The sequence below is a fragment of the Carlito syrichta genome, unplaced genomic scaffold (genome assembly GCF_000164805.1).
Source record: "Carlito syrichta isolate Samal-C Ts95f unplaced genomic scaffold, Tarsius_syrichta-2.0.1 Scaffold309723, whole genome shotgun sequence".
NCBI classification, from domain to species: Eukaryota; Metazoa; Chordata; class Mammalia; order Primates; family Tarsiidae; genus Carlito; species Carlito syrichta.
In genome coordinates this window covers 1895-20546 of record NW_007253819.1, presented here as the reverse complement: position 1 = coordinate 20546, position 18652 = coordinate 1895, and the positions used below count along the sequence as shown (strand labels likewise).

The 18652-nt window shown below is 39.0% G+C and overlaps 1 protein-coding gene across 4 annotated transcripts; it reads right to left on the bottom strand.

Moving 5' to 3' along the window:
• Window positions 1-2258: 2258 nt before the first annotated feature.
• On the bottom strand, window positions 2259-18007 carry LOC103270067 (serine/threonine-protein kinase RIO1). Of its 4 annotated transcripts, XM_008067605.1 has the most exons (11): window positions 17888-18007; window positions 17707-17787; window positions 16398-16484; window positions 15852-15989; window positions 13937-14040; window positions 13608-13714; window positions 9953-10018; window positions 8963-9082; window positions 8093-8146; window positions 5782-5934; window positions 2259-2960 (listed from the first exon to the last, which is right to left on the bottom strand). In XM_008067605.1, exons 2-11 carry the CDS (start codon window positions 17748-17750, stop codon window positions 2850-2852), a joined length of 984 nt encoding a protein of 327 aa, XP_008065796.1. In that variant the 5' UTR covers window positions 17751-17787; window positions 17888-18007; the 3' UTR covers window positions 2259-2849. The 4 variants fall into 4 exon arrangements, with proteins under 4 accessions (XP_008065796.1, XP_021573057.1, XP_008065800.1 ...); XM_021717382.1 differs by having other exon boundaries at window positions 2389-2960; window positions 17707-18007; XM_008067609.1 differs by lacking the exon at window positions 5782-5934 and having other exon boundaries at window positions 2389-2960.
• Window positions 18008-18652: the final 645 nt, after the last annotated feature.

The following is an 18652-nucleotide window of genomic DNA, read 5'->3' as shown; positions in this document are numbered from 1 at the left end:
AGCCTTGACAAGGTTTACATGCAGAGGTAGCAGGAGACAGCCTCCCAGGATTGCTGTCAGCATTAGTTATAATTTAAGGGTAAACTAGTTTGGGTAGAAGTAAATTCCCACTAACAATCAAACCAAGCCCCTGGGGCTGGGGTACAATTTTATGCCCTGTTGAAGGAAGGATCATGATGGTGTGTCACTGGGAGTTTGTCAGCTTCTCAAGCAGAGATCTTACTTAAACTCAGGACCCTCTCTTGAAATCAGTGTATTTAGATTTTTCAGTCAGTAACATTTGGGAAGAGATGGCAACATGCCTTGGTTTCAGGAAGTCTCCCATTTTCTCACAGACAGTGAGAAAATCACTTGGGATTGGGTAGTTCATTAGTCAGTCTACTTTTGGGGTCCAGTACTTTGGACGATTGTCAAATGGTTTCACATGGTCAAGATCAAAATAGCAACATTGCTCTGTTATCTTAGTCTAGGTTAAAACGCACCAGTTCCATTGTTTTGAGTGCGGTCCATGCCAAGGTCCAATGACACAACAGGCTGTGCCAGACCTGACCCTCTCCACCATCTGAAAGCATGCGCCATTGGTCACAGGGGCATACGATCAGAAGGCACAAATCAACCCACATAAACTCCTCGTTTTTATTTTTATGAACCTGAGGGATGTGTCCAATGGACCTCATAGCCTTGTTTTTGTTTGCAAAACAATGTATTATTCATTTAAATATTTGTCGAGCATAGACTATGCTTAAGGCACCATTCTAGGTGCTGGGATACAAAATGGAACCAAGACACAAATCCCTGCTCTTATGGAGTTTATATTCTACTCAGCGGCTAGAAAGTGAGGAAAACGCAAAATTTATGCAAGTAAAGTCTGTATGTTTGTTAGAAGCGCTATAGCAGAATAATGTAGAGTAAGGGTAGCAAGGCGTGGGGGGCCTTCGGGAAGGGGGCAGCCGGCAATTCTAAATAAAGCGGTTTGGTTGCTTCTCATGGAGAAGGTGACATATTTTAAAACAAGGATCAGGTTAGGTTAGTTCTCATGGAGAAGGTGACATATTTTAAAACAAGGATCAGATCTAGCAAAACCAAAAATTCTATCAGCATTTGTTCAATACACAAATTCGCTAGTAGAATCTGAACTTCAGAATAGAAAGGGCATTTCAAGACACTAGGCTAGGCCAGTAGTGGCAGGCATGACAATTTTGCCTAGACCTTTTTTTTTCTTTTTTGAGTCAGAGTCTTATTCTGTCACCCAGGTTGCAGTGCAGTGGCACACTCATGGTCATTGCAGCCTCAACCTACTGGCTCAGGCAATCTTTCTGCTTCAGCCTTCCAAGTAGCTGGAACTACAGCTACTTTTTATGAACCTCAGGCACCACCACATCCAGATAATTTTTTGATTTATTATAGAGACAAGGTCTCACCATGTTGCCCAGGCTGGTCTCGAACCTGTGGGCTCAGGCAATCCTCTCACCTCTGCCTCCCAAAGTGCTGAGATTACAGGCGTGAGCCACAATGCCTGGCTAAGACCTATCTTTTTAGCCCACATGATTCAACTTGATGCCAAAACAAGTTACTTAAATATAGTAAGTAAAATAACAAATAGACAGATGCTTATATAATATAGTACTACTTATTATGTGACAACTCATGTTAGGTCCTCAATATATTTTAACTCATTTAAAAAACCTTTTTCTTAAATAAAAAAATTAGCAGAGCATGGTGGCATGCATGCCTGTAGTCCCAGCTACTTGGGAGGCTGAGGAGGGAGGATCACCTAAGCTCAGGAGTTGAGGCGGTGGTGAGCTGTGCTCATGTCCCTCCCACAGCCTTACACTATCTGGTCTCTACGACTTTCTCCCTGGATTGTGATGCTCTGGAGTACGTGAGGCACAGTTCTGCCTCAGGGCCTCTGCCCTTGCTGTCTGCTTTTAGAATGCTCTTCCTCCTGATATGTACATGACTCACCTTCTTCAACTATTTGCTCAAATATCATCCAGTGTGGCCCTTCCAGAAACCCTATTATAAACTGCAAAGCCCCACCTCCACAGGTACTCTCTTATCTCGGCATTATTTCTCTACATAGAATTTCTTACCTGCTGATACAATGATTTTTACTTATTTCGCCTAATGTCTGATCTTCCTGTTAAAATGTAAACTATCTAAAGGTAGTAATTTTGTCTGTTTTGGTTTCTGTTGTATCCCCAGAACCTAAGATACTTAAATATTTGATGCATAAATGAACATGCCAAATGGTTGAATGTAAAATACCTTATGAACTAAGAGAACAAGAATAAGAACACTGCAGATGAAGTATAAATGCATGACAATGATCATCAATACACACTAGAGCAGAGTTGCAGTGAATAATGATCTCAACAGTCAAGTGAATTCTCTTGTAAGTAAATGCCTTTTTATATAAACTATGGTCTTATAATCAGATGATTGCAAGTGGGTCTTTGGCGTGTACGAAGGAAGCAAAACCAATTTTCCCAAGTTTGTCCAAAGTGCCTTTAAATTCACACAAAGGTTATAAATGTTCATTACATTTAGTTATGATACTGCCAAAAACAAATTTGCAGGAAAAAAAATATACAAGTAAAATGTACAAAGTTCCTCATTAAAATAGCGGTTTAAATAAATATTGTCAATACTAGACAGAATCCACGACTGGATCTAGATTCTAGCTTAGAGTTTTTTACATAATTATATGAAAACACTTGAATCAGTCTCCACAGACAGTGCCATCATAACAATTCAGTGAAAATCAATAAACCATCTTCCAGATGCAGCTCAGAGTTCAGGTAAGAAAAGTAATTGATGGAAAATGATTGTACCTAATAGTTCTCAAGCTATTTGCCTTTTTTTGCCTTGGCTGTCTTCTCCTTTCTTTTTTTCACATGTTTAGGAATTTTGTTTTTTCTTTTCTCTCTCTGGGCTTCCTTGACCATCTTTTTTCTTTCCTGTAAAAACAAGCAAACAAACAAACAAGACAGGAATTTCATTCATTTAGAGTATTTGTATGATTATTACAACTAAATAAACAGTATGTGCAAAAGAATAAAAGTGAGTGTAACATTAAATAAAAAAGTGATTACAAGCTGGTGGTAGAATTAGGAATAAAAATTGTCTTTGAGTTTTCTTAATAGAAATTTGAAGAAAGCAAAATAGAAGTATCTCAGGATATTACTAAATGTTTGCAACTACTTTGCTTTACAAGTTCTATAATGCTAACAAAAATAAAGGTAGGAGAGAGAAAAATTATTTGTTTCTAGAAGACTTAGAAAATGTACTAGCAGTTGAGTATGTCTCTCAGAAGTCTTAGGACCCAAATTTTATAAGGGTTAAAAGATTAAGGAGGAAGAATAGCTACACAGCCCTCAAGTACCATTCAGTCAGCAGTGTCTCTTATGTCTACAACCAGGGCTTAAAGAAAGAGTCCTCCTTGACTGCCTGAGCCCATGGGTTTGAGAACAGCCTGGGCAACTTGGCGAGACCTCACCTCTACAATAAAAAAAAACAAAAAAACAAAAAACTTAGCCAGCTGTGGTAGTGTGTGCCTCTAGTTCCGGCTACTTTGAAGGCTGAGGCAGAAAGATCACCTGAGCCCATCAGGTTGATGCTGGGGTGGCCATGAGCATGTTACTGCACTCCAGCCTGGGAGATGGAGTGAGACTCCAACTCAGAAAAAGAAAACAGAAATAGTTCCCCTTATTTGTGGAGGTTACATTTCTTGTTTCTTTTTCTTTTTTGAGTTGGAGTCTCACTCCGTCGCCCAGACTGGAGTGCAGTGGCCACTCCCGGCCACCGCAGCCTCGACCCGCTGGGCTCCGGCGATCCTTCCACCTCAGCCTTCCGAGTAGCTGGAACTACAGGCATGCGCTACCACGCCCGGCTAATTTTTGGATTTATTGTAGAGATGAGGTCTCGCCAAGTTGCCCAGGCGGGTCTCAAACCCACGGGCTCAGGCAATCCACTCACCTCAGCCTTCCAAAGCGCGGGATTACAGGCTGAGCCACCAAACCCAGCGGAAGGTTACATTTCTAAGACCCCCAATAGACGCCTGAAACTGCACATGCTACCAAACCCTATACAGACAGTTTTTTCTAAACATACATACAAGTTTAATTTTTAAATTAGGCACAGTAAGAGATTAACAATAACTGTAACATACTATAGTAACAATTATGTGGATGTAGGGTCTTTCTCAAACACCTTATTGTTCTATACTCATGTGATAGCAACTTCTTCATCAGCAGATGCAGCCTATTCATGAGTTTTAGACTTTTCAGTCCAAACCTACTCCTGAATCTGTGTAACCATCCCTTACTCACAGTAAATGGCTTGCTGTTTCAGAGGATCCCTTGCTGAAGTTTTCATATAGGCTCAATGCTTTCGGTGTAACATGTTGTTGCACATGCGGAACATGTTTCTATTCATATCTTCTACCCACAAACTTTAATACTTTTTCATCTTAACTAAGCATGCATCATACACTGTGACCCTAACTTTTGAAGTCTGAGGTACAACAGCAAAACTAGCACAAATTTCTTTTTCCTTCTTCACAATTTCATGGATAGATTTGTTCTTACTATAGATCTCAGCAACCCCAGCATAAATGTCTTTATTAAGTCAAATCAGTTGCCTTTTCACTTCAAGGAAGTTATTTTATGGCTTTTCTTTGGCATATCCGAATTGCCAGCATCACTCTCTTATACTGAAGGCTATTATTAAGTAAAATAAGAGTTACTTGAGCATAAATACCACAATACCACAATAGTCTATCTGATAACCAAGATGGCCACTAAATGGCTACAGGGCAGGTGGTCTCTACAGAGCAGAGATGCTGGGCAAAGGGATGATTCACGTCCTGCATGGGACAGTGCAGGATAGCAAGAGACTCAACATATTACTCAATATGTTATGCGATGTAAAACTCATGAATTGTTTCTTTTTAAAAATTTCCGTTCAGCCTGGTGAAGAGGGGCACACCTCATCTACAAAGGTGCCTGCATAATGAACATTTGTGTATCTAACCCTGAACTGTACTCCACAACTTTAAAAAAAAAACTTCCATTCAGTATTTTTAGACCACAGTTGACCTCAGGTAACTGAAGCTGCAGAAAGTGAAACCAGGATAAGGTAGGACTGTTGCATAGTCTTTTAGATTCTAGAAACATCAGGCTGGGCTATAAATCCCCTGAAAAGGTTCTTCAGTATTTTACCATGAGCCAATTCTAATATCATATGTACTTCATGTGAACAATAATCATTTTTTTTGTGTGTGTGTTGGAGACTCACTCTGTCGCCCAGACTGGAGTGCAGTGGCCGCTCCTGGCCACCGCAGCCTCGACCTGCTGGGCTCCGGCGATCCTTCCGCCTCAGCATTCCAAGTAGCCGGAATTACAGGCATGCGCTACCACGCCCGGCTGATTTTTTGATTTATTGTGGAGATGAGGTCTCGCTGCCCAGGCGGGTCTCGAACCCGCGGGCTCAGGAAATCCACTCACAAAGGCATGGGATTACAGGCTGAGCCACTGGGCCCGGCTGATAATCATTTTAAAGCAGTATCCTGGATTTAAATACATCTTCTCTATAGAGCAGTGCCCAGAGCTAATAGCAGTTCAGTCTCTAGATAATGTTGCCCCCACAAAGTTTACACTTAGGCATTGAAACTATAATGAGAGACACTTAATAATGTTTTCAGCCATCATAACCTAGCTAGACCCTTAAGCAAAGAAAAATAAGAGTGGCCATGCTACCACAATTAAGTTCTTGGCTAACCTTTTTATCAACGTCAGGGTCAGATGTGTGTTTCTTGGGACAAGCATGGTCTCCCTGTTCTTCAGAGTCTGTGTCAGAACACTCAGAGTTTCCAGCATCTTCTGAATCAGAACAAGTCTTTTCTTTAACTTGACTTTCTAGGAGTGCAGGGACCTTGAAATTATTACAGTACAATGTTACTCTAAACCAACTGGTAATCTATTATTATTAAATGTGTTAATGCCAGAATTCCGATTTCAGCCTTACAGATATACTTTGGAAAAAACATCCTGGCCAGGTGCAATAGCTCATGATAGCTATCCCAACCCTTTGGGAAGCTGAAGAGGGAGGACTGCTTCAGGCTGGTTCAAGATCAGCCTGGACAACATAGCAAGATGTCATCTCTATAACAAATTTAAAATTTTAATTTAATTTTTTTGCGATGGCTCACACCTGCAATTCCAGTACTTTGGGAAGTGAAGTGAGAGGATTACCTGAGTCCAGGGGTTTGAGACCAGCCTGGGCAATTTGGTGAGACCTTGTCTCTACAATAAATTTAAAAATTAGCCAGGTGTGGTGGTGTATGCCTGTGGTTTCAGCTACTTGGAAGGCTGAGGCAGAAGGATCACCTGAGCCCAGTAGGTTGAGGCTGTGGGGGCCGGGAGCATGCCACTGCACTCCAGCCTGGGTGACAGAGTGAGATGCCTACTCAAAAAAAAAAAAAAAAAATTTAGCTGCACAGGTTGGGGCATGCCTATAGTTCTAGCTACTTGGGAGGCTGAGGTGGGAGGATTGCTTGAGTTCAGGAGTTTGAGGCTGTAGTGAGCTATGATTATTGTATTAAACTGCAGCCTGGATGACAGAGTGAGACTTTGTTTCAAAAATAAATGAATAAATAAGATCCTGTACTGAAACATCAAAATAACAGAATCAACATCAGAGAGGAAGCTTGAAAGTAGTCATTTCAGTAAGGCTCAACATACCCAAATGAAGAAACTAGGTCTAGTACTGGGTGACTTAGATCAATTAACATCTCATTTGCTTCTTTCAGTTAAGCAGGAGGATTAACTTGGTATTTGGAAGGATGCAAAATATATAGAGAAGTAAAAAATAAAGACCTATTTGGGTAACTTTGCTGCTGTTTTCCTATGAACCATATTCTAGCCATAAGCTAATCCAATCAAGAGGGAAAACTATATTCAAACAAGAGAAATGTTGATTTTTTCCCCCTAAAATTTAGCATAGCTTTTTCAAGCGGCAGGGAGTAGTTTTTAAAAGAGTGAGGTTTTCTTTTATAAGAAAAAAACAGATCTTTTTATACAAAAGGATTTTCTAGCTAGTTTCAACAAAATCTTTGTGCTTTGGAATTCAAAGTGCAACTTCCCTATAATACCTCTTATATGTAACTCAGAAATGAAAAATACTGGAATCCCCCCAGTTCAATTCTTCACATAGACAAGACAAAATTTTCAAAAGGCAAACTATCATCATTTAAATCTTTTAATTAAGAAGATTAAAAAAGTAAGGACTGCCTTTATTGTTGCCTAATTAGAATTACTTAATCCTTGCCTTTCTAAAATGTAATACAAAACAAGATTGTTTTAAGAAAAAAGAACACTACAGGAATCCAGCAGGGTAAGAATGCTGAGCTCATGAGATTGCTCTTCAACAAGTTACATATGGTATGAGACCACAGTTCACATTGTTTTTGTAAGCTGGTTGTAAAAACTATCAAGAAGCACATGGCTATCACTGATTACTCCACAAAAAGATTTGGATACAAAAAAGAGAAATGCCTCACCTGCAATAACAGAACAATTCTGAGATAGAATGTAACAAATACATTTTCAAATTTCAATATTATGGTTAGAAAGAACACAAAAAGGGCATTTCTGAAAACATCCACAGACTTTGAAAATAGTTATGGTTAAAAATATAAAATATCATTAATTTAAACATATTTAACATTTATTTTTGAGGCAGGAGTCTAATTCTGTTGCCCAGATTGAAGGGCAGTGGCACGATCACAGCTCACTGCAGCCTCTGTCTCCTGGGCTCAAGTGATCCTTCCGGGGAGATGGGATTACAGGCACACCCCAGCACATTTGGCTTATATTTTAATTTGTGTAGAGACAAGGTCTCGCTATGTTGTCCAGGCTGGTCTCAAACTCCTGGGCGCAAGTCATCTTCCTGCGTCAGCCTCCCCAAGTGCTGAGATTACAGGTGTGAGTAACCATGCCTGGCCTACTTTAATTTTAATAATACTTTGTATTAGGTTTTATATCCTTTAAAAGAGTTTTCACATAAGCAAATGGCAACACGCTCTTCATACCTTCTGAACTCCCGACAAATCCTTCTTCAATCCTGTGACAGTTTGATATAGAATCTTGAAACCAAAAGGGAAAAAACAAGAATTAACATAAAACAAGTGAAATATACATATTGCACTATAAAGACTGTGGACTAAATGATATCTTCTGTGATTATAAAAAAGTATCTAAAATTAATCTCACAGTAACACAGAAATTTCAAATATGGGCATTACTCACGTCTTCAGGTATACCAGGCCTAGAGGCCAAATCCAACCAGCCTGGTAATTTTTCAATCAATTTGATAACAGCAAATACAAACTTTGAACCTCCAATTAAGTGAAATGTTACCTGCTTTCCCCAATAATGTCATTCTTCTCTCTTTAGTAGACTTATATTACAAAAGGTTGTATTCAATTATTACTGAAGTATTTCTAATTTCCTGAATAAAAATTTGGGGAAGTTTCTCTCTCTTATTATATAAAGAACTACGCAGTAGCCTCAATTTTGTTTCTTGGTTTGCAAAGACTAAAATATTTACTAGCTGGCCCTTTAACAGAAACAAATTTTTCCTGAAATATGTTAGTAAAATATATATGCTAACAGACCAAGTATAATAACCATTTATAGCCTAGATTTCTATTAGAATCTTCCTTTTCTTGTAATTATAGTCTGTGGGACTCATTGGGATGTGTTACTCCCTCTCATAAACACTAATGGAGTCCCTTTACATCCAATGTGCACAGAAGATATGTTACTACAAAGGGAACGAGTCATCTCACTAGCTCAGAGGCAAACATCCAAGGGGAGAGAAACTTAAAAGGCCCAGACAGGTCTCAGACAGCCTCCTTCTTTTGCAGTCCTACTTGTTATATACCAACCAAGCTACTGACATTGTCTTGTTGGGCATTCATAGCCAGGTCCTCTTCCTTCAATTTCATCATCATCTCCATGTCCCTCTCGTAATTTTTTACTTCATTCAGGGTTCTAGGAATATATGCTTGCTTAAACACCTAACAGAGAAAAAAGTAAAGTCAGAACTTTCATATACTTCTCATGTTCTTGCAGCATCCTCAGCCCCATCCAGTCACAGAAGAATCTCCAGTCATCATCTTCTCCAACACTGATTCTTAGCCAAGCTGCGTGCCTGCACTGGTGTCGCATCTGCTATGTGGTGTGCCAAAAGCAATGTTACTAATGATGAAACATTAAACATTGCATATGGAGTATTTGAAGGAAGAAGTCTACAGCCGATTTGAGGTTATCCTTAGAATAACACTTGTCTTTCATTTGTGTTCCAAAAAGCTTTTCTGAGTAGGAAGGAAAGGGGTGGAATTACAGTTGGCGAGCACTGCCTAGCCTCGCCTTGTAAAGGAGCATGTTTGCACACGGGAACATGCCCTACTGGCTGCTACAGTAAAAAGATCAAGAGCTGCTGATAAACACACCTCACATTCATCCATCACACTAACAGCAGTGAGGGGGAAAAAAGCCTACTATGCATCCTTCACAAAAAGATACCTTGACTCCTAAAATAATCTTTTTACCAAAGCAAAACTATCTCTGGAAACAACAGTTAAGTCATTTACATATTCAAATTAGCAAACTAAAAATAGGTTTTTCCTTCTTGATTCAAACACCCTAACTGGCTCTTTAAAATTTTTATTCATCTAGGACAATGGGCTAACAGGTTGCTGAGTAGACTGATATGATGGAATATAAATTATACAACCTGACTCAGTTAAATTATGTACCATATTATCTCTCAAAAAAAATTATCATCATTTTAAAAAATTCATTGCGTGTCTATTAAAATCAAATTCATGCTAAAAAACCTCAAAACACAAGTGTTTCCTAAGATTGTGAACAGATAATAATCCTACCTCTTCATCTACATGATCTTGGCTAGACCTTTCTTCCTTGGTCCTTTGAGATGCTATTTCCATGGCCTTGGAAAAGAATTAAAAAAAAAAAGTTTCCTTTACATTCAACCTACAAACGATCCATCCATTTCCCAGTTTTAGTAGAAATTAATCTTTTAAACATTACCTCTTCACACTTCTGAAAAGATTCAGTGAGTTCTAACAATACAGGTTAGCTCTCTAGCATGGACCTCACCAAAAAGGCTGCCATAACCCTGAAGTAGAGGATAAGTTAGCTTTTCCTTTTCTAGACTAGAGGGATCCCTAGTTCCCCTTCTTCAAAAGTAATACTACTTTTGACAATTTTTAAATGACTAACAAAAACATTTATAAAGAAAAACTGAGACCCAAAGTATAAAGAAAATATTCCTTAATTCTTGAGCAGTCAGTAAAGGCAACTGCAAACTAGGCTGGCTGTCCGTAAGTCATGAGTAGACAGCTCTAATGCTGCTGTGGTATAAACCACCAAAGAAGGCTCCCTTTAAAAACATTAAAATTTTTAGAAGACAGGGTCTCGCTCTATTGCCCAGACTAGAATGCAGTGGAATGATCATAGCTCACTGCTACCTTGAGCTCCTGAGTTCAAGCAATCCTTCTGCCTCAGCCTCCAGAGTAGCTAGGACTACAGGAACATGCCACTAATTTTTTTTTTTTGTAGTAGAGATAGGGGTCTCACTATATTACCCAGGCTGGTCTCAAACTCCTGGCCTCAAACCATCCTCTTGCCCCAGCCTCCCAAAACTGCTGGGATTAAGGCACCCCAGTCTCAAAGTTAACTGAGTAAACAATGACTGAAATGAAAAAGGTGACAAAAATTTTAAAGGGTCCTCTTGGCTTGTAAAACTGAGCATCTGTTCTCTACTCTATACAGAAGGAAAGAATAGTGGGAGTAAAATTTCTTATTTTTAAGTTTAGACGATAAAATCAGTGCTAAATTAAAGGGTTTAGGAATAAAAATGATGTGCTATTTATGGATTCAATTAACATATGTAATTACCTACTAGGTGTCAAGTACTGAATAGATACTGGTAATATACAAACAAAACTCCTACCCCTTTGAGTTCATCTAGTAAAGAGAGACAAAATAAAGCCGGGCTCGGCGCCTTTGGGAGGCTGAGGTGAGTGGATTGCCTGAGCCTGCGGGTTCGAGACCCGCCTGGGCAGCAAGACTTCATCTCTACAATAAATCAAAAAATCAGCCGGGCGTGGTAGCACACGCCTGTAGTTCTGGCTACTTGGAAGGCTGAGGCGAAAGGATCGCCGGAGCCCAGCAGGTCGAGGCTGCGGTGGCCAGGAGCAGCCACTCACTGCACTCCAGTCTGGGCGACGGAGTGAGACTCCAACTCAAAACAAAACAAAACAAAACAAAAAAAAAAGATTTTAGTATAATAAGAAGTGACACAGTGTGACTACTTCTATTATGGTTATGTAATATGAAAATAACCCATGAAAACAATGACTTCTCCCAAATTTCTCCTTGGGACAGCTCTGTGAACTGAGCTTTAAAGTTTGCCAGGCAGAGCAAGATAAGCAAAGGCAGAAGTGGGAAGGCATCCCAGCAAAAGAGAAACATGAAAAGGAGGAAGGATAAACCTGAAAACCTGTACAGAGGCACTTGTGCCATGTGTTGAAAACTCTATGTTTCTGAGGCTCCAAAAGATAAACTGGCCTACATGGACACTAAAAACTTCTGTGCAACAAAGGATGCAATCAACAGGGTGAAAAGGGGACCCACTGAAAGCTATTTGCATATTATGTTTGATAATGAATAAATACCCAGAAAATATAAAGAACTACAACTAACAACAAAAAAACTAAACAACCTGATTTTAAAAAGGACTTGAACAGACATTTCTCCAAAGATATAGAAATGACCAAGAAATACATAAAAAGATGCTTAACATCATTAGTCATGAGAGAAATGCAAACCAAAACAATTAGGATGGGTGTGAGCTGATATGTCATTATCCTCCCTACCCCCAAAAAACCCTGAAAATAAGAGGTGTTGGTGAGAGTACAGAGTACAAAAAAATTCAAAATCCTAAGTGCTGGCAAGGATGTGGAGAAATCGGAACCCTTGTGCACTGTTGGTAGGAATGTAAAATGGTGCAGCTGCTGTGGGAAACAGTATGGTAGTTCCTTGAAAACTTAAAAATAGAATTACCACTTGATCGAGCAATTCCATTTCTGGATATACATGCAAAAGAACTGAAAGCAGGATCTTGGCAAGACATTTATATACCCAAGTTCATAGTAGCATTATTCATGACAGCAAAAGGTGTAATCAGGCCAAGTATCCATCCACGGGTGAATGGATAAACAAAATGTAGTATATACATACACTAGACTAGTATACAGCCTTAAAAAGAAAAGAAATCCTGTCACATGCTACACCACGCATGAAACTTGAGGATATACTGCTAAGGGAAATAAACCACACACAAAAGGACAAATACTATATGATTCTATTTATAAAAGGCACGACCTAGTCTAATTCATAAAGACAAAGCAGAACGGTGCTTGCCAAGGGATGGATGGCTGTTTAATGCGTGTAGAGCTTTTGTCTGGGGTGATGAAAAATTTCTGAAAAGGGATGGTAGTAATGGTTATACTATATGAATGTACTTAATGCTACTGAACAGTACATTTAAAAATTGTTAAGATAGTAAATTTTATGTTATGTCTTTTACCACAATTTAAAAAATATTCTGTATTAAGAAAGGCCCTGAGAAACAAGAAAAAAGAATTAATGACCAAAAAAACGACCACATTTCTTACTAAACATTCACAAACTCTGACAGTCTATATAATCTTGTCAAATAATGAAAGTAAAAAAACCTGGCTATCAAGTCAGTTCATGAGGGGGGAAAAAAAAAGAAACCTGACTTTACCACTGTCTGTTTTAATATATTTTTGGTTCCTTATCTGTGAAATCAGAAGGAAAAGGTCTCAGGGAGCTGTCAAAATGAATACACAACACTATGCAATTTGAGTCCCTCAGAAATGTCACACAAATGCATATCGCTACTGGTTTAGCTTCTTAAATCCAAAAATCTGAAGTGCTCCAGAATCTGAGACTTTTGGGGCACCTATATGACGCTCCAAGGAAATGCTCACAGGAACTTTCAGATTTCGTGTTTTCACCTGGGATGCTCAACTGAGCTAAGTGTAATGCAGTTATTCCAAAATTAGGAAAAATCTGAAATCTGAAACATGGCTAGTCCCCAGCATTCTGGATAAGGGACACTGACCCTGTACTGCTATTTCCTTTTGTTGTTGTTGTTGTTGTTGAGTCGAAGTCTCACTCTGCCACCCAGGCTAGAGTGCAGTGGCATGCTCACAGCCACCGCAACCTCGACCTGCTGGGCTCCGGTGATCCTTCCACCTCAGCCTTCCAAGTAGCTGGAACCACAGGTGTGTGCCACCATGCCCAGCTAATTTTTATTTATTTATTGTAGAGATGAGGTCTCGCCAAGTTGCCCAGGCTGGTCTTGAACTAGTGGCCTCAGGCAATTCTCTCACCTCGGCCTCCCAAAGTGCTGGGATTACAGGCCTGAGCCATCATACCCAGCCTCGTACTGCTATTTTCTATTCTTCTGTCCTCTCCCCATCTTACCTTGGAGAGATAAGCGTCCATGTTCTCATGTGTGATGGATGGATCTGTTACAAACTCAAAGAGCTCCCGCACAGTCATGACAGCAACACCGTGCTTTAAAAAGAAGTCTATCACAAGGAAAAACGTTAATGATAGCTTTTATGAGGAAAAACATTACTATTCCAACTGCTTTACACAGAAAGAGATAAAAATATAAACCATCTCCCAACACACGGTTGATGTGTTACTGCTCCAAACAATTTAGTGACAAGATTTAACAGCAATAGCTTAACTGAGTACAGAACCAACACACACAAATAAGCTGTTAAAAAATTCCAATTTCTACTCACCATTGACATTGGCACAGTCTTTCCTCAAGAACTCTAAGGCATGTGGGTGGTCATGCTCTACGGACTGAGAAACGTCAATGATGTACACATCTCCACTGTGGTACCTTGTGGACAGAGACACAGAGGTTGCAGGAGGCTACTACTTTACTATGTTCTGTGCTTTAAAAAATTCTATTCTTTTTCTTTTTCTTTTTTGAGTCAAGGTCTCATTCTGCCACCCTGGCTGGAATGCAGTGGCCCGACCTCCCGGGTTCAAGCAATCCTTCTGCCTCTGTCTCCCAAGAAGCTGAGGCTACAGGTGCATACCATAATGGCTCAGCTAATTTTTAAAATTTTTTTTAAATCAAGATGGGGTCTTGCTATGTTGCCCAGGCTGGTCTTGAACTCCCGGGCTCAAGCACTCTCTTGAGTGCTTCTGCCTCCCAAAGTGCTGGGATTACAAGCCAAAAAATCGTGTTCTTTTTTTTTAATTATTATTTTTTAATCAATATTTTTTATTATGATATTGTGGGGTACAGTTAAGGGTTAGGTATACAAATATGCTTCGATCAGGCACCCTTATTGATAAGAGTTGTCTCCCCATCCCCAGACAGATATTTACTACCATTAATCCCATCTCCCTTTCCCCCCATAGTTTCCCACCACTGTCCGTCATTTTCTTATACTATTATGTTGGATGTTCAAGGTCCACTATATGAGTGAGAACATGTGATACTCAGATCTTTGCTTCTGCGAGAGATCATTCAGTATTATAGACTCTAGCTCCATCCAGGTTGCTGCAAAATTCATGATTTTGTTCTTTTTTATGGCTGCATAGTATTCCATCGTGTGTATGTACCACATTTTTTTAATCCAGTCCTCTTTTGATGGACAGCATGGTTGCTTCCAGGTTCCTGCTATTGTGAATAATGCTGCGATAAACATACATGTGCAGGTATCGTTTTTATAGAGTGATTTGAGTTCTTCAGGGTATATTCCCAGGTAGAGGGATTGCGGGATCATATGGGAGGTCAATACTTAGAGCTTTTAGGAATCGCCATACTGTTTTCCACAGAGGTTGTACTAGTTTGCGCTCCCACCAACAGTGTAGAAGTGTTCCCTTTTCGCCACACCCTCTCCATCAACTGTTATTTTTTGAGTTATTGATAATTGCCATTCTGACTGGAGTTAGGTGGTATCTCAGCATGGTTTTGATTTGCATATCCCTGATGATTAGTGAGGTTGAAAATTTTTTCATGTGTCTGTTGGCAGCTCAGATGTCTTCCTTTGAGAAGTGTCTGTTCATATCTTTTGCCCATTTTATAATGGGGTTGTTTGTTTTTTTTTCAGCATGTTTGAGTTCCTTGTAGATCCGAGATGTTAAAATCGTGTTCTTTGTAAAAATCGTGTTCTTAAGAGCAAGGAAAGTAATTCATAAAATGACTAGGGTGGATAAGAAGAGGCCACCTTGACTAACAAATGAAAACTGAGCAAATTTCCAAAGTCCATTAATTCTGTTAATGATCAGAGTGGCCAATTCTGTGACCAAGGTCACTGAAGGCAGGGACTTCATCTTATACCATTTGGGATAACTATAAAACTACAAAAAAATACAAAAAATTGTGGTGGCTCACACCTGTAATCCCAGCACTTCAGGGGGCCAAGGTGGGAGGATTGCTTGAGACCGGCCTAGGCCTCATCTTTACAAAAAATTTTAAAAAAATTAACCAGGTGTGGTGGTGTGTTCCTGTAGTCCTATCTACTCAGGGAGCCTGAGGCAGAAGGATCGCCTGAGTCCAGGAGTTTAAGGCTGTGATACACTATGACTGAGCCACTGCACTCCAGTCTGGGTGACAGTGAGATTCCTACTCAAATTAAAAAAAAAAAAAGACATGAAATAACTTATGGGCAGTAAATAAGAGACAAACATACTCACAGCATGTTAAATTCACTGAGATCTGCATGGACGAGCCTGGCATCCTGATACATTCTTCTCATGTACTGAATGACCTGCAGATACAGCTCCCGAGCCTTGGATTCTGACAACTGGACATTTTTCAACAGTGGTGCAGGCCTTGAATAAAAATAAAGTGAACTAAAATAAAATAACCAAGAACAAGTTTTCTCATTCATACTACAATGTTACACGTCCTGCTCTAGAACTCATCATGTGAGCTGGCAATCACGTATGGGAGGCAATCTATCTCACTACAGATCAACCATTCCAGGAAACTGCCAACAAACAGGTGCATTCCCAATATGCCATATAAAATGCCCCTCAGACACAGGGTTACCTTGCTGTTATTCTGAAACATTTTGAGACTTAAAAAGGTAGAATGAATCAACAACACTTATGCACTAATACAGTGGAAAGAGTCATTAAAAAAGATACTCAAATGGGAAGTAGTCGTATGGTGGATAATTCAAAGCACTTACAAATCCAGTTCTGAGACTGCAATTACTAGGCCTCTCATGTACTTACATGTCATCTTTACCGATGAATCCCATGACAAGAACATGACTTCTCAGCATTATTGGTTCTGGACATGGTATCTCTGCTGTGTTTAGCCTATGACATAACAGATAATAGGACAACTGAAAAGTTGAAGATGCACTTAAATAAATTACAACAGCTACAGGCCAGAAGACTAATATTGCCATCAGGAAATAGCTAGCACCAAGACCTCTCAGTTGTATTATCATATTTCAGAAACTCTATGACACCAATAATTTTAAGTAGCACCATTATGTACTTGTTACCTAGAACTCAAAACACAGGCAATTAAACTATTACATCCCACAGCATGTAATACCCAATCTAATTTCAGAGATGTTAAAGTGAAAAAAAGTGTGCATCTTAGCACTGATGAAATAGAGCTGTGTTTATAATTATCTTTTGAGTTCATCAGTCCGAAAAATGTTTAATAAAAGAGTTGAACCTAAATCTAATAGTTAGTTGAGTGCAAGAAGATTTCAGTAAGACTTTCAAAGCAAGTAGTACTTGTTTAATACCAAAATATCCGATGTATTACCTGTGTATAGCACATAAAAAGCTAAAGGCATTGAAAAAGAGAAAAATTAATTCTGGAGGGAAACTTAATCTCAATTAGTCAAGAGGCCTTTACCTGATTAAAAGGCATTAGTGCAAAGGATATACAAACATGTCCAAAATCAGACTGAAATAAGAAAAGGATAAACTACGATAAACAAAGAGTTTAGGGTTTAAGATCTGTCTAAAATTCCAGATCTGTGAAAAAGTGACACATCATTATCAGCAACTGCTTGTATCACTTTCCTGCTTAACATCCTATACAGTTTCTTATCATTCTCAGCATAAATTCTAAATGTTTTCACACGGTCTCTACAAAGCCCTCCAAATGATCCAGCTTGCTGAATAACTATGAATCTTGGCAGCATTCTTCTGTAATGGATTCTTACAATAGAGAACACGTAGTTCTTATTTGTCTAGAATTTTCTTCTTCTGCTTACCTCTGCAGATCTAATATCATTAGAACTGAAGGCCCTAACAAGTCCCTACACTTGGGCAGAATCATGCTGGATCTGTAAGTAGAAAGAGCTGAGGCTGACATGCAGGGCACAGCACACACACACACACACACACACACACACACACACACACACACACACACACATACCCCCAGACAGTCACCTGATTAAGTTCCTCATGTCTTTTTCTGCCCAAGTTTTCACCATTTTTCTAGGGTTTCCTTTACAATGCCACACAGCACGCACACACACACACACACACACACACACACACACACGGTCACCTGATTAAGTTCCTCATTTCTTTTTCTGCCCAAGTTTTCACCATTTTTCTAGGGTTTCCTTTACAATAGCCATGACGAAATCTTGAAAAAGAAAAAAAAAATTGTTATTTAAACCATTGCTTTATTCTGCTTTCATGTTTTAGAAAAATTAAATCCATTGGGGTGAAAAATCTGTGCTCACCTGAATTCTCCACTTACATACTTATCCCGATCTTTGAACACCAAAATAGAAGTTTTATAAATTTTGATTGCTCTGCTCTCTCCATCTGCTGTGCTAGCATGGTATACATTTGCCTATTTTAAGTCAAAAACAAGAAAATGAAGTTTGTATTATATAACTACAGTGTTTTACTTTTTCAATTTATTTGATTCTAGTCTCAAAAGTCACATGAACTGAAATAACACGGGTAAAGAAAACTTCACTGTCTTTTGAAGATGTGAGTTAAAATATGAAACATCATATCAAAAGGAACAGTAAATACATCTTCAATATACAAATGTAGTCAACAATGGACACAAATACAATGGTAGTCCCATATGATTATAATATCATATTTTTACTGTATTTCCTATATTTATTTTTGGTATACACAAATACCACTGTATTGCAACTGCCTATGGTATTCAGTATAGTAACAAGTTGTACAGGTTTGTAGTCCAGGAGCAGTAGGTCATACCATATATCTAGCTGTGTAGTATGACAAAAGCTTATGATGATTGCAAGACCACAAAATCAACTAATAGTGAATTTCCCAGAATGTATCCCTGTCATTAACCAATGCAAGACAGTATGGCAAAATCTAATTTAAATATATAGGAGAAGTGACTTCAAATTTTATAATATTTCAAATATGCAGGAAATATATAAGTAGTGATTATTTTTTTTTATTTTTTGAGTCTCACTCGGCTGCACAGGCGATCCTTCCACTTCAGTTTTCCGAGTAGC